The following is a 15500-nucleotide window of genomic DNA, read 5'->3' as shown; positions in this document are numbered from 1 at the left end:
TAAGGCAAATTTCAGTATTTGCAGAGATTTTATAGGTTTCTTTTGATTTTTTTCTCTGCTCTGTGGGCAGTAGGAAGTCCTTTCCCTCATGCCCGTTGTGGGCTTGGTCACAAACAGAGGCGACTGAATCACCATCCTGTTTGACATATCCAGGATAGACTGTCCCCTAAAAAATTCTCTGGAATTTTTTTACCACTCGGATTTCATCCAGTCCTCCGGAGCAGTAGGCTGACACCTTTAGCCTCTGTCTTTACCGACAGTTTCTTTTGGTTTGGTGTCTATTCATTGATTTATCAGAATCACAAATTTCAGAGGAGCAATAGAATAAATTTAATATTTGACTGGATAGACACTCGTGAATTTGTTTCATTGCATCTGAAATTCACCACAATTTGCAGTAAATCATTGCAGACAATCTTTTCTAAAGAAATCAATTGTATAGTATAAGATTCATTGAGTAGTTTTAAATTCTTAGTAATCTGAAGATCCTGTTAACAGCAAAAAACCCAAATGTAAGTTTGTTTTTTTTTCTACATTTTTTGTTTCTTAGTCTATTTTACTTATTGTTCATTATTTTAAAATATTCCTTGTTCAGGTGACTATCTGTCTTTTATCTCATTTAATTTTAACTTAAATATCATGTATTTTATACAATTTTTAAATTATAAAGAAACTATAACAAATAAATAGAAGTTTATTTGAACAATTTTATAAATCAAAATGAGGTAATTTACAAAAGAATTTTGAATTTTTAACAATTAGTTATAAAAAAAAAAATTCATGCAAAAAAAAGCAAACAAAAATCATTCTTAAAGTTTTCATTCCGAACATCAACTTTCACAAGACTGAATTAAGGCACAGAATTATTCTACTGACGGAAATTTTGAGTCTTGAACATGGATAAAATGGAATTTATGATTTCTACGATGATTATACTACCAAATTTTTCTATAGCTAAACAATAAGAAAAAATTATTATAAATCAAAAACAATGTTAACATTTCAAAATACTTCAGAATTCCTATATATATATAAAATAATATCTTTAGTTTAAATATTGTGCTTCTTTGTTGTTCTGTACAAACTGTCAAACTTAATCTTGTTTAAATAAAGTCATATAATAAACTAAACTTTAAAAAATATTTTTAACAGAAAATTTTAAATAAATTTAACATTAAAAAATCAAATCTCAAACATAAAAGAATATAATAATTAACGACGTATATATATACATGTAACAATTTATCATTAACGAAAACAAATTAAGTACAGTAAATTAATAAAACTTGTTTGAGATGATAATTCTAGATACAAGAAGTATGTTATGTTAATACTGATACAGAATTTATGATGTGTACACATTCTAAACAATGATTAGTAGATAAACACATTTTCCAAATTAAAAGTTAGATTTTTCAAGAGTACACAATAAAGTATAGAGCAAATGAATATATTTTACTGATTATAAATTAATACATTCTACTTATAAAATTTTATAAACTGCATCACATTATTCAACCATGTAGAAAGATTCCTAATACTGTTTGTGTTATTTAAAAGTATTCCACAGTTATAATAATAAAATTTGAAAACAAACCAATAAATTAAACTGTACAATTGTGACTGTCATTCACACTCCCCCTCCGCTTCTTTCTGCAGTCACTTGGCTACCTTTCCGTTCATTTACAATATCGGCGAGTCTGGCCAGTCTGCTCTGTGAAATGACACCGGTCTTTATGGCACTCATAAGCTGAAAGAGAAATTTAAACTTAAAATCCAGCGATTAAACAACAAAAAAGTCACTATGCAATTAAATCGCAAAATTTATTTAAAGAAAATATTGAAAGTATGGAAGAATGGTATAGCAGTAGAGGACTGGTCACATGGAATTCCATAATTTTCCAATGAGTCGTTTGCTTGGTGGCAGTCTAGCTCGCAGTAAACACAGTCTATTACTTGAAATTTTAAAATAACTAGCCCCAATTCAGATGCGAGACACCATGGAACAATCCATGCAAACTGATACTTGGTCTGCCACGATGTAAATTTTTTAACCTAAAATTTGAAAATAACTGATCACAACTCAGACTGCCATGAATTTTTTTGGACTCTTCATCCTGTTAGCACTAGGCAGTGTTTTTATGGCCAGGCAGTAAGGGATGAGAAAACATGCCTGGGACAGACTATTCTCCAAAACATTCAGGGAGATTTGATCTTGGGTTCTCCAGAGCAGTCATTCATTATTTATTGTCACACAAAAGTACAACACCGGTTCCACGTAGCACTACCAGTAATGGAACAAAGTACAACAAACATAAGAATACAGAATATGAAATAATATACAAAAGTAAAGTAACAATAATATAAAATACAGTAAAATAAAATATAACAGAATGAGACACAGTAAAATAAATCACAACAGAATATAAAATACACTTGAATGCAATAATATACACTAGGATACAATAATATGTGGTAATATAATAAAATACAATAGAATATAAGTAGATAGAAACATGGTAGTACACAAGCTCTCCAGAGCAATAAACTGACACCTTAATTGCTTGACCATCTGGTCAGCAATATATATATATATCACTGTTCTGATGACAAAGGTTCAGGTATTGTCCTATGCAAAACCAGGAATCAAATACATCATTGTACATAAATTATATAATATATATTTGTTTCCAGTTTGACGTTGTGGTGTAGCAATTTTTTGAACATTTTAAATCAGTCACAAGCAATCCATAGCCCACAAGGTCCTAATATACAGCCTCTGGGACTTTTGCAACAATTTTATCTTCTTATTTTCTGCCTTATGCCATTATGCAATCCTAATTAAGCTGATATTCATGAACATTCAAACTAAATTTTATCAGTGCATAGATAAGATTAAAGCACATATTACTAGTTTGCAAATCGTTAGCATATATTAATTTAGAACATAGTTCACTGGTATTTATGGACTAGGTTGATACTCAGTAGGCTTAAAGCCTGCAACTCCATAAGAAAAAAATGCATGCAACCCAACTACAAAGTTCAGTTGTGGCCACATTCAGAAAAGATTGCTCATTACCACCTTAAATAATTAAATATAATGTAATTTAAAAATGCAAATAATTTTACCTCCATAAATTCATCCAACTCTATAAATCCATTTTTGTTTAAATCTACCTCGTTTAAGATTTCATGCAGTTTGCTTTCTGAAATACGTTCTCCTGATTCCTGTAATATAAAATTTTTTCAAATATTACAAATTTTGCTGATAAAAGAGGTTGATATTCATTGATTATTGTCAGGATAATGATCTAAATATTTCCTTTATTGTTAACAAAGTTGCTAATATACGATATCCTATTCAGGAAATGCATAATTTGTTGTGAGTATCTTAGACAAGCTACTTCAAAGAGAAAGGGTTGGCTCATTCAGATATTGGAGAAATACATCTGATCAGAAAAGATTTCTTCCTATATCCTCAGCAAACAAAATTTCTAGTTAGCATTTGGGTGTATTCTTTCTTGGCAATATATTATTTGTATAGTATGCTGACAAGTCTTTCTTACTTGCACTTTTTAAGAAAAATCAGAATGTTAATGATAGCTATATGTTTTAGTTAAGAATTTAGATGTAATTATACATTATAACAAAATAGGCATATGTATGTAAATTTTTAATTTCTAATAACTGAAATTAGATTTATGCCATTAAAATAAGAAATAGTTACATAATTGTAAAGTATCAAAAAGGTAAGAGAAATTTCAATTAAAACTCGAAATCTCTCATACAAATTTCCTTTATCAATATATTTATTTACCTTCAAACTCTGACTTAAATCGACAACAGAAATGTAGCCTTTACGACCCTTATCTATAGCGTTAAATTTTTCTTTAAAAGTACAAATTTCTTCTTCTGTTAAACTCTCACAGACATCTTGTCTTGATAACCTGTTGACATTCTGACCCATTTCGGTATTTAAGTACTCCATGGCCTGTTCGAGTTGTTTCTGTTTAAGAAATAATTTTAAAGCCTTTTTAATTTAAACACTTAACTATTTGTAAATGTATACAATAAATTACTTTTGTGTGTTGCTATTAAAATGTTAAAGCATATCAAAGAATAGACTACACACATTTTCAATATAATATCAGATATAAAATTAGCACAGACAGATTTAAATAATTAAACTGAAGTGCATTTATACCTTTTGTTCCTGTTTACTCCATTTTAATTCTTCTGCCATAATGGAAATTATTCTGGGTAATATGTCAAGAGTTGCTTCGTTATTTAAGAACGACAGACGAAATCTACGGGCCACAACGTCTACAGCAGTGCATGCATATTCCCTTACTGCATATCGCACCTTCGAGTACAACAAAATTAATACGCTACTAAAAATGCAATATTACTAAATAAAAAAATACTTGTCTATCAACCTCTGCTTCAATATAAGGAAACAATGGATGTAATCTGCAACCGATAACAGGCCATTTTTTGCCTGTTAGAGAGGCCATCTTAGCTACTTCTATGCATTTATCTCCGTAAGATGCGGAAAGATGTTGAGCTACCTGCAAGAAAAATTATTTTCTTTAGCATGAGCTTTCAATTACATCTAATCATTATATTTCAAATTATTATAGAAAATCGATTGTGCCGAACATTAATTTTAATTGATTCCGATATATTCCATGTTATATTTGCATACCTCGCTTTCAAGACCATAATCTTGTACTAGACGAATAAATAACGTAGGACTCCATTCGTGTGCTCCATCTAAAAGTAGTCCTTTTGTTTTACATTCTGAAGCAAACTTCAGATCAGGATTTGCTTCCAGAATGGCATCGACTGTTTCTTCTGCCATTAAACGGTAAGTTGTCCATTTACCACCTAAAACAATTTATAATAATGTATCTTGTCTGGTTAATAAAATATTTTAAAATAAGGCTATAAATTATTCTAAATACAGAGCCTTCCAAAATGAATGTTACCATTTTAAATTACTGTAATTATGTAAATTATTATCCAAGAAGTAGACAAGAGAGACAAATCAATAAAGTAACTATCAGAGTTTCATCTCCCATCTGCATTCAAGTGTCTTGTTGTCAACTACCTCTAGGAAGCGCTGTAAATGAAAATGGCGACTCCACAATAGAGAAGACATTGTGTTCTGCAGTCATTATGCAACATGATTATCTGCAGGAGCTATAGAATTGTGGCTGGCCACGAGAGGAATAAGGACATGTCAGATCAAGTGTAGAAAGAATTTGATTATCTGTTGGATGTGTGCCATGTGACACAAGGTTTGAACAGTAATGGGTAAATGAGAAACTTGGGCAGTTTCCAGTGTTTTAATTTACATTACAACATTCTTGGATAACAACATAATTACAATAATTTAAAATGGTGCATTCTTTTGGAAGATTCTGTATATACATATGAGAGCAATTGCATAAAAGCCTTAATGATAATTAGAATGGAAAAGGTAAAAACTAACATTTACTAATAGTTTAGTCCAAGTTTTGTGGATTACACAGCACATATTCCAAAATCTTTAATATTCTTTTATGCAATTGGCTTTATATGTAGTAAGCATATACCTGCAATTGTGACAAGACCACATTTGCTGATTTCAATTATATGGTTTCTTGCTATAGACTGTGTATCACTTTTATTAGGATCTATTACCAATGGACGAATACCTGACCAGGCACTTAGTACATCACCTCTCCTAACTTTAAAAAGTTAAAATTTTAATAAAATTCTATTCATTTTAATTTATATGTTATAGTTCTTAAAGGCATTTATTACTAAAAAAGTCATAATTGTTGTTTATGAAACAAATATTAATACCCATAATATCTTCACTTAAATATCCCTTAATTTCACTTAATATGAACTCGATATCCTCTTCAGTCGGTGCGGGATGATGAGTTACTTCCGTCGGATGATCCGTAGTACCTAAGAAAGCATCAGTTTGCCTGCATTAATTGCCGAATTTCAGTAAAATCTTATCAAATAACACACCTGCAATAGTATGTTTCTCCCAAGGAAGAAAGAAAATAACACGGCCATCTTTGGTTGAAGGATCCAACAATCCCATATTGGTAGGACTAAGAAACAAAATTACATAAAATTTTAATAATTTGTATAAAAATACAGAATCAATACTAATTCAATAGTGTACCATGATTAATGCCATACAGTTGATTTGATGATAATATTAAACACTCACTAGTAAAAAGCATAGTATGCAAATTGAATAAAAATACTTTAAATATAATATGTAGGGAGTTAATGTTTCAGCATTTTTTAATAATGTATTTTAAAACAAACTATCAAAAAGCCAACATTATTCTAGTCAGTTAGAAAACAGCATAAGTAAAAAGTCATCCTACTACCATGAAGGATTCTGGCTGAAGGAAGTCATCATAACTTATGGCTAGTACAGGTCAGTACAGTACATTGTATTCCATCTCTCACTTATTCTGACTAACTCCAATGTAGATCAGGTCCTCTAATAGGTATAAATGATCTGCTACATTGCTTTAATGTATTTTAATGTACTTAATGTTTACAATAAGATTTGTTTATTAGTTAAGTATAAGTCTTACTATGCTAGTCTAAGTCCAGTTTATATATGTTAACGGCAAAACCCGATTCTATGCCAAACTAGTTTGGCGTAAGCATGTCAGGCCAAACTAGTTTAGAATTATTATTCAAGTATATTAATGGTTAATTTAAGTTCATCATAAAACACAAATAAGTTCATTTTTAATTTTAGTTTGATTTTAAAAGTTATTTTTATTATTTCGTTTGAATTTTTGAAAATATTTTCGAAAGTTAATTACCTTTAAAAGTGCATTGCTTAATAAAAAAATACAAATTGATAAGTACTGATTAGCTTATTTTTATTTTATAGTTTTGTACAAGTGTTGTGTCACTTCTAATCAATACCGTTTTTGGTTAATGTTACCCTAGGTATCGAAGATGGTGGCTCGTCTCCGATTCCAGTGATCAGAAGACAGAACAGTGGGGACGCACGTTCTAACTTAACCTAACCTATTCTAATAATTTGGTTGCTAGTAATTATGGTAATTTATTAGAATAGGTTAGGAACGGGCATCCCCACTGTTCCCTGTCTCCTGATTGCTGAAATTGGAGACGAGCCGCCACCTTCGATATCTAGGGTAACATCAACCCCGTTTTTTATAATTAAGTAGATTATGTTTGAATAAATATTGTTCATCTAATTGACTGCCTTTTAATTTAAATTTAACTATTAATATATTTAACCATTAATATACTTGAAAAATAATTCTAAACTAGTTTGGCGTAAAATTGGGTTTTGCCGGTAACATATATATACAGTATAGAATAGTGGACACTGTTGAGATCAAGAAGTTTGTCTGCTATTCAGAGTTACATGCTGATGGTATACTATATCTTAACCTGGTCATCATATAGTAAACAATACAATGAATTATGAAAACATCAAATTTGATTAGGAATGTGAATATACCAAAAAAGATATATAGCATATAAAATTAAAATAATATATTGTATGTATATATATATATACACACATATATATTTTTATTTCAGCTATAAAAATCTCATTTGAATGTCGAGTTACGAAGGTGATTTGCTATCCACTTCAGGAGGCAGGAAATATATTCAGAATTGTTACATTTATATCATCATTTATGATCAAGTAATACAAAGATTTGTCTGATCTCTAGTTATCAAATAGGTGTAACTTTTAAAACATTTTTGCTTTTTTCAGTAACTGATTTATTAAAAATTACACTTTAGCTGCCACAAAGCTGTTAAAACAGTTACAACAACAGTGGTATGAAGGCAATTTACCAACCATTTTAAAGTGTGGAAAGATATTCAGTTTTCTTGCATTTATGACATCATAAATGATCTTAAGTTTCTTTTTCCTTACTACTGTACTACGGTTCTTGTTGAATGAATGAATCACTTCGGAAAAGTTTATAGTTTTTTGGTATCATAAGCTTAATTCCACAATAAGAAAGAAATTTAACAATATTAATATGTATAACAATAAATGGTAATTGACAACTTAACCAGATTAAACTTCTCTAACAGAAAAAGAATATTGTTTGACTTTTTACAACCTGCCCTCCTCCCCTATTCCTGTTTTAAGCTAGTCTTTATTTGATGCCTTCGATCAGAATTTGTCACCTGAAAGAGTTTTTGAACCAATTCTTTGTTTTCATTTTAAAATATTTTGTACAAAATTAATTCTTTCAGAACATCGAAGGCAGGACATTGCATTTTCGTAAGGTTTGTTATGGATGACAGCATCTATTATATTTATCTTTAAATAATAAATGTCCTATTTGGGTCTGGGGATTGTAAAAATGTCTGTTAAGTAAAAGTGTCTGCTATTTAATGGAGTGTCCATTAATAGAAGTTTCACTGTATATTATTATATTTATCCCTGGTTGTTGCTTATCAAGTTTAGTAAAATTATTCATTTCACTTTTCCAACTTTGTTCTAACATTACTGTTAAGTAAATCAATTGCAAATGTATATTTTTATAGCTTAAGGAGTTGATATTGATTTTTCTATTATTCACTAATAGACATAATTCATAAATATTTCGACTATTCATCCTATAAACAAAGATTATTCAAATTGTAGAAGCTCTTTTCGTGATCAATCACAAACTATTTAAAAATTAAGCAAAACCATTCACCGATGAGCAAATTTATTTGAATCTATCCTATATCAATTTTGTTAACACATTTATAGCTCCCAAATATGAAAAAGTAATTCATGACAAGTTTAAACACGCAAGAAAAATTCCGACAAACAACAGGATCTTTGTTACAAATGAATTATTCAATCTTTTGAACAAAATTTTAAATATGATTATAAATTAGAGATATTCTGCTTAATTTCAAAAGCAAAAGCAAGGTTATATAGGTTACTTGTATTACATAAGAAGAAACCAACATTAATACCCATAACATTGTCTTCACTGCTGACTGGATGATCAAGATTGATAGGCATTATCTTGATCTGGATTCAAATCTTACTTGGAACTTGCAAATCTTTTACAGTAGTATAAAATGGATATGTCAGGTCTCATTCCTCGACATTTAGATAACTCCATTTGAATAAAACCTACTCATGATGGACAAAAAGCAAGACTTATTGATGTGTTCGTGTAAAATAGTCATTGATTTCATTTAGTATGACTTGATATCGTCTGCTTAATGAAAAAATTAGTGTTTTGATGAAGAGTAGTATCTACAAATGCAAACTAATACAAAATATGTTTTCTAGTATTTTTAGATTTTAATACTCTAATACAAATTTATATATTATAACAATTATTAACTGGAAGGCTAAAAAAAAAATAAAAAATAAATACTAAATTTAGTGTCATAACTAGGTAGGTGCAATAGGTATACAGGATAAAGAGGGACATTAAAATGAAATTGACAAAAAACTGTCTAATATACTGTAGTAACACTTTCATTTATAAATATATGTAAATAACCTTGTACATTTCTTCTATACATAAAAATTTATAAATATTTGTTTTATTATTTTCTCCTCCAAAAATAAAGCCTTGCACAGGACAGATGAAAAGCTAGTTATAACACTGATAATTTCAAACTACTTTTTTTCTACTCTAACATTCTTAAAGAAGAATAATTTTATAAAACAATAATATATTAATGTATTTTATGTAATAACATACCTGTAATATTCAGGAAGTGTGATGTGAACTCCAGAACTTGGTTGACATATACAGGATAGTGAAGGATTGTCCATGTGTCTTATTCTGTCGATAAATGGGCCAGTTGCATTGATAACAGTTTTGGCACGGACATTAAATTCTTCTCCTATTTGTCATAAAAAATTTTAATTATCTTAATTTTGATAGTGCCACATTCTCGCAGCGGCCTACTACTCCATCGAAACTCACCTGTTAAAATATCTACACAGTGAACTCCACAAATTTTATCTTTGTCATCGCAATCCTTTGTTTTATTTATTCCGGTGACCATGACATGATTTGCTAGGGTAGCTCCATACTTTACTGCAGTTAAAGCGATGGCCAAATTCATACGAGCATCATTGTGCTGGCCTGTAAAGCATACAGATATCATTTAACACTAATTTTAGAAATTAGTCTTTCAATAAGTCAGGTTTTTTGCATTCAGTCATAATATTAAGTGTTTTAAATAAATTACTTTAAATTTTAATTAAAACTTAACATTTTTAAATTATAAAAGGCATTTATTGCTATAAAAACATACATTAATTTATATTAAAATGTTGTGCAAATATAGAAACACCAAAATTAATTAAAGAGGTAATTTAATAAATTTTTTAATAAAATGAAACTATAGTTGTAGAGTCAAATTACTATATCTTCAACTTTGATAAAATATAATTAATTCAATTCAAAGCTCTTGCAGTAAAACAGTTTAAAAAACACCAGATCTTTCAAGTAATACACACACGTTGTTGACTTCCGATTTGTAAAATTTGTTTTTTCTTAAAAAAAACTCATAGATCAGTTTGAATTGGATCCATTTATAATGTTCCTTATAAAAACTTTGGATTCAGAGAACAAATTTGAAAGAAATTACCTTACGTGATATATTACAAGACTTCCAGTAAAAATTTAAAAACAATTTATTAATGAAGTTATTACCATCATAATAAACAATTGCTCCAAAAAGTTTTTCCTTCTTTAACATAGGAAACAAATTTAGAGCTTTGCTTCTGCTTAAATAATAGCTGGAATCCAGTCGACGATTTCCGGCAACAAAATCATAAACTTTGATGCCAACCCAATAGTAGGGTACTTGCCACCACCTATAATTAAAATCACTGAAATTTATCACTTTAAAAAAATAAATAATTTATTTTATTTTTTTTTTAAATTTACTCATTAAATTAATTTCCATAACTAAAGTATTGATGCAAAACTCCTACGTAATCTGAATAGAAGTCAAGTGAATCCACAAATCAATTAAATATTGTTTTAACTTAAAGTAAAAATAAGATGAATAATTACAGACGATTCTGATGGATAATGAGACTAGCAAGCTTGGACAAGAAACTGAAATGACTAAAATCTTAACTGTCCACAAATTAGATTGGACTGATGGAATGGACAATGGTCAATTTGCCAAGAGGGGTGCTTCCTGGGAGGACTGTGGGAAACTGGCTTGTTTAGGTGTTAGACGTGTGAAGATAACTCAAATTCTCCATTGGTGAAGCACAAATCTGATGAACGAAACACTGAACCAATGTTCCAGATGTACCGATGTTCAAAGGATGTAACCATGCAGCAACCAGTGGGCCAACTCATAAATAAAGGATCCAGATAACTCTGCAAACCTAGATTTGGAATAACTTAAATTAACGAAGAAAGTTCAGAAATACCATCAAAACTCAAATTTCTTTTTCATTTGGTGTAAGCTTGTTTCAAGAGTGTTACACAAGATGCAACTGGTCTCAATTCTGCTCGTCACAAATACTTCTACTTGTGTAAGAATTTACATTAAAAATCATCTTGATGTAAATCACTTTAAGTGATTGGATTAACAAGAGGCACAAGCAATTTCAGGTTATAAGGCCAGTGATAAATTTGTCCATTCTTGCAGAATCTGGTCAATCACTGTGCATAATAGAAAGGGAATAAAACCTAAACTATACTATCTATGGTACATAAAATTATAACTTAGGAAATTAATATTTCTCATATGTTGAAACAAAGTATTAACTATTGAATGCTGATTAAATAATGGTTAATAAACAGAAATCTAAGTTGAAATATTTATGAGGAGGAAAAAAAAAAAGATTTATATAAAAACCTGCATGTATAACATTTTAAACTAGAAAAAGTTAAAAATGAAGTTAACTATATCTAAAATTATAAAGTATTTACCTATAAAGAGGAAGCATAATAGGCATTGAAGAAGAGAGATGAGGTGCTATGTAAAGTAAATTTGCTCTTTCTTGTAAAGCATCTTTTACCATGCGATACTAAAATATATAAATTCCAATTATCAAAATATAAGAAAATTTTGATTATTTAAAAAAATAAATTTAATTCAAAATTAATAATAATTAAATTTCTAGTAAGAATCCTGAATTCATTAATAATTTGTATGACACTTTTTATTGTCTTGAGTATGATTGACTTTACTTGTTACATCAAGTTTTGATGATTAGCAAAATCTACACACAGTAGACCCCCCTATAACACTGTAGATACATTCAGTGTTATATCAATTCCGTGTTGTACAAGTCACTTAGATTTTACAAATACATGAGCCATTCACAGCCCAGCACTTGTGCAGTTTAGGCAGTTCAGCTGTTTGAAAGGTTTTCTTCCATAAAATTAATCGATTCTAGACTAATTTGACTCGAACGTTTCCAAAACACGTATAATTTTTTGGGAATAATCCATATAAACTATGCTATAAACAAAAAATTGTAGGAATACTTACAGAGTGCGCACCGTTTGAAGACACCATTGCTTAAGCTTGTTTTTGTCATGGAGCGGCTCATCGAACGGCAGACGCATTTTCTGATAAGTTATTATTCTTTCTGCAAAAAATTTGCTGAACTTTGGAGACATCATTAATAGAAATATAACTTTTATGGCCATTGAATAATAAATGTTTTTTTAGTAGGTCCACTGCTCGTTTACACTCAACAGTGTGCAATGTCCACTATTGGTCCAGATTCAACCAATCCTGTCGAGACACGAGTAGGCCATGACAATCTGTCTCATTCGTTTACCATGTTATACGACCCTCTTTTAGTGTGTTATGCGAACATGATCACAATTTTTCTGCTATGTTATACGAATCCGTCTCATATGGACCCATGTTATAGGGGGTGTCTACTGTATTAGCAATAATTAAATGTATTGTACACACAATTTTCACATTTGTACATGCTATCAAAGAAATCATCTTTCGGAATATCTTAGTCTCACTGATTAGTGAACACAAGGCTATAAGCATGTTAAGACTATAAATAGTCGACCACAATTGTGCCCATTATGAGTGGACCTGATTGTTAGGATTCTAAAATAATCACATACAGAACTGAACAAGCTTGATTTGTAGAATACAATGTTTAGGAACAAGCTGCATAAAACATGACAAGTTATGTAGAGGGATTTTTGTAGAATGAGAGAATCACATTAGGTTTTTCGAGAACAAAAAAAAAATAAGAAAGTCTAAGCTTAAGAGAGGAATAACAGATTTGGTTGTTGATGTATTTACTCAAAAATAATGTCAGGCAATCTTCACATAGGGAGTTTCCTTAGGATGAAGGTGAAACAAAGTTAGGCAACAAAAGTTTGAAGTACCCAAGAATATTGAAATGGTTGGCAAAGTTCCAACTAGCTTTAGGGCATGACAATTAGAATAAGAGTAAATCACAAATTAACCTTATTAAGAAGACAGTTAGCTGATGTCTCAAATAGGAGACAGATTCAGATAGGCGTTTTTGGTGACAAAAGTGAGCCAAGCTTCTTGACTCCTCCACAAAGTGTCATTGCTTATGAATTTGTGAAATTGATAACATTTGTTTTGACAAGATTATACTGTATAGTAGACCCCCCCTATAACACAGGTTCATATAAGACAGATTCGTATAACACGGTGGAAAAATTGTGATTGCATTCGTATAACACGGTAAAAGAATGAGACAGATTGTCATGGTCGACTTGTGTCTCGACAGGATTGGTCGAATCTGGACCAATTGTGGACATTGCACAATTGACAATGCTGAGTGTAAACGAGCAGTGGACCTACTAAAAAACATTTATTATTCAACAGCCATAAAAATTATATTTCTATTAATGATGTCTCCAAAGTTCGGCAAATTTTTTGCAGAAAGAATAACTTATCAGGAAACGCGTCTGCCGTTTGATGAGCTGCTCCGCGACAAAAACAAGCTTAAGCAATGGCGTCTTTGAACGGTGCGCACTTGGTAAGTATTCCTACAATTTTTTGTTTATAGCATAGTTTATATGGATTATTCCCAAAAAATTATACGTGTTTTGGAAATGTTTGAGTCAAATTAGTCTAGAATCGATTAATTTTATGGAAGAAAACCTTTCAAACAGCCATACCCACTAAACTGCACAAGTGCCAGGCTGTGAATGGCTCGTGTATTTGTAAAATCTAAGCGACTCATACAACATGGAACTCATATAACACGGAACATATCTTACTGTGTTATAGGGGGGTCTACTGTATATAAACAGTAAATAAATGTTTATATATAAATGACTGTTTATCAAGAAAAGAACTTGTGAACTTTACATCCCCACAACAAAAAAGACAACTAAAGAGCATAAATTTGTTTTGTTTGAAATTCTTTGTTAATATCTTACTTAATGTGATTGACTAGTCATCCCAAAATACAAGCACATAAAAAATTATGTAGTTGACCATAACAGCATCCGTTATAGGTGGGCTGATTCACAATGTACATTATTACTAATAAATAAGTAAAATTAATAAATTTAAGATCAATTGCAAAGATGTTATAGAACTCACTTGTTCCCTGTCAAAATTTAAGATGGCTTTCTGTAGATATCTTACACCACCATGTATTAACTTTGTACTTCGGCTGCTTGTGCCAGACGAAAAGTCATCCATTTCTACTAGTGCAGTATTTAAGCCTAAAGAATATAAGTAACATTTAATATAATTCTGTTAATTTTGTCTATAATTTAATAATCTTAAAACGTTTAATTAATTATGTTTAAGATGATTGACATAATATATACCACCCATTCTGAGAGAAAGATATAAATCTCAGTGTGTCAAAATGATCTTAGAGAGTTGAATCATTAAAATTTTTATGAGATTTGTCAACTTGACATACTGGGTCCATCCTTCACCATCTGGCTGCTCTGTCATAGGCCTAGTCAAACTTGTGATCAGAACAAAAGACCCTCTCAATGCCAACAGAGCAGAAAGATGTTATAGAAATCTAATGGCTGCTTATTGTAATGATGGTATTATTTCTTTTAAGACAGAAAAATATGATTATAAAAGACTTACTATCTCAATTTAAATTATGATTATACAACTTTTAGTTTCAATAATTTATTAATAAAACTGCAAACCTCTCGTGATTGCATCCAAAGCAACTCCGCAACCGGTTGCACCGCCTCCGATGACCAAAACGTCAAATTCTGGTGTTTCTTTCAGGGATTTCAGCAAATCGCGTCGAGTGGGAAGCGGTCTGGTAGACTTATATAGTTGTTGAGTGTTATCATAATGTTCCGGATAATCTGCTTTCACTGGTTTCTAATCAAACAAAAAATAATACACTTAAGATAAATATATTACAGAATCAAGTCATAATGTTGATTCTTACCTCGTCAGCCTTTGTTTGCTGCAAAATCAATTAAACAATCAAAACACACAAAAATTATTGTTTCATAGTTAAAAATTCTTAATTAAAATTT

General features: G+C 30.3%; 1 protein-coding gene across 5 annotated transcripts in view; it reads right to left on the bottom strand.

Annotated features, from left to right (window-relative positions):
• Positions 1–678: 678 nt before the first annotated feature.
• Gpo1 (glycerophosphate oxidase 1) overlaps positions 679–15500 on the bottom strand; it is a 28268-nt gene continuing 13446 nt past the window's right edge. For 2 of the 5 annotated variants that reach the window (XM_067262077.1, XM_067262075.1), the window contains exons 3-19: positions 15410–15427; positions 15156–15339; positions 14581–14705; positions 11946–12043; positions 10704–10867; positions 9969–10130; positions 9741–9885; positions 6025–6110; positions 5851–5958; positions 5598–5732; positions 4706–4887; positions 4437–4568; positions 4205–4363; positions 3818–4006; positions 3130–3228; positions 1598–1750; positions 679–948 (exon numbers count right to left, since the gene is read on the bottom strand). In XM_067262077.1, the coding sequence (XP_067118178.1) occupies positions 1631–1750; positions 3130–3228; positions 3818–4006; positions 4205–4363; positions 4437–4568; positions 4706–4887; positions 5598–5732; positions 5851–5958; positions 6025–6110; positions 9741–9885; positions 9969–10130; positions 10704–10867; positions 11946–12043; positions 14581–14705; positions 15156–15339; positions 15410–15427 (2106 nt within the window). In that variant the 3' untranslated portion in view covers positions 679–948; positions 1598–1630. The remainder of the gene's footprint in view (positions 949–1597; positions 1751–3129; positions 3229–3817; positions 4007–4204; positions 4364–4436; positions 4569–4705; positions 4888–5597; positions 5733–5850; positions 5959–6024; positions 6111–9740; positions 9886–9968; positions 10131–10703; positions 10868–11945; positions 12044–14580; positions 14706–15155; positions 15340–15409; positions 15428–15500) is intronic. The other 3 variants (XM_067262079.1, XM_067262078.1, XM_067262076.1) reach the window with 2 other exon arrangements.

This window comes from Centruroides vittatus, unplaced genomic scaffold (genome assembly GCF_030686945.1).
Source record: "Centruroides vittatus isolate TY-2023 unplaced genomic scaffold, ASM3068694v2 contig_14, whole genome shotgun sequence".
Classification (NCBI taxonomy): domain Eukaryota; kingdom Metazoa; phylum Arthropoda; class Arachnida; order Scorpiones; family Buthidae; genus Centruroides; species Centruroides vittatus.
Note: the sequence above shows the minus strand (reverse complement) of the source record. Positions and strands in the feature narration are given on the sequence as shown.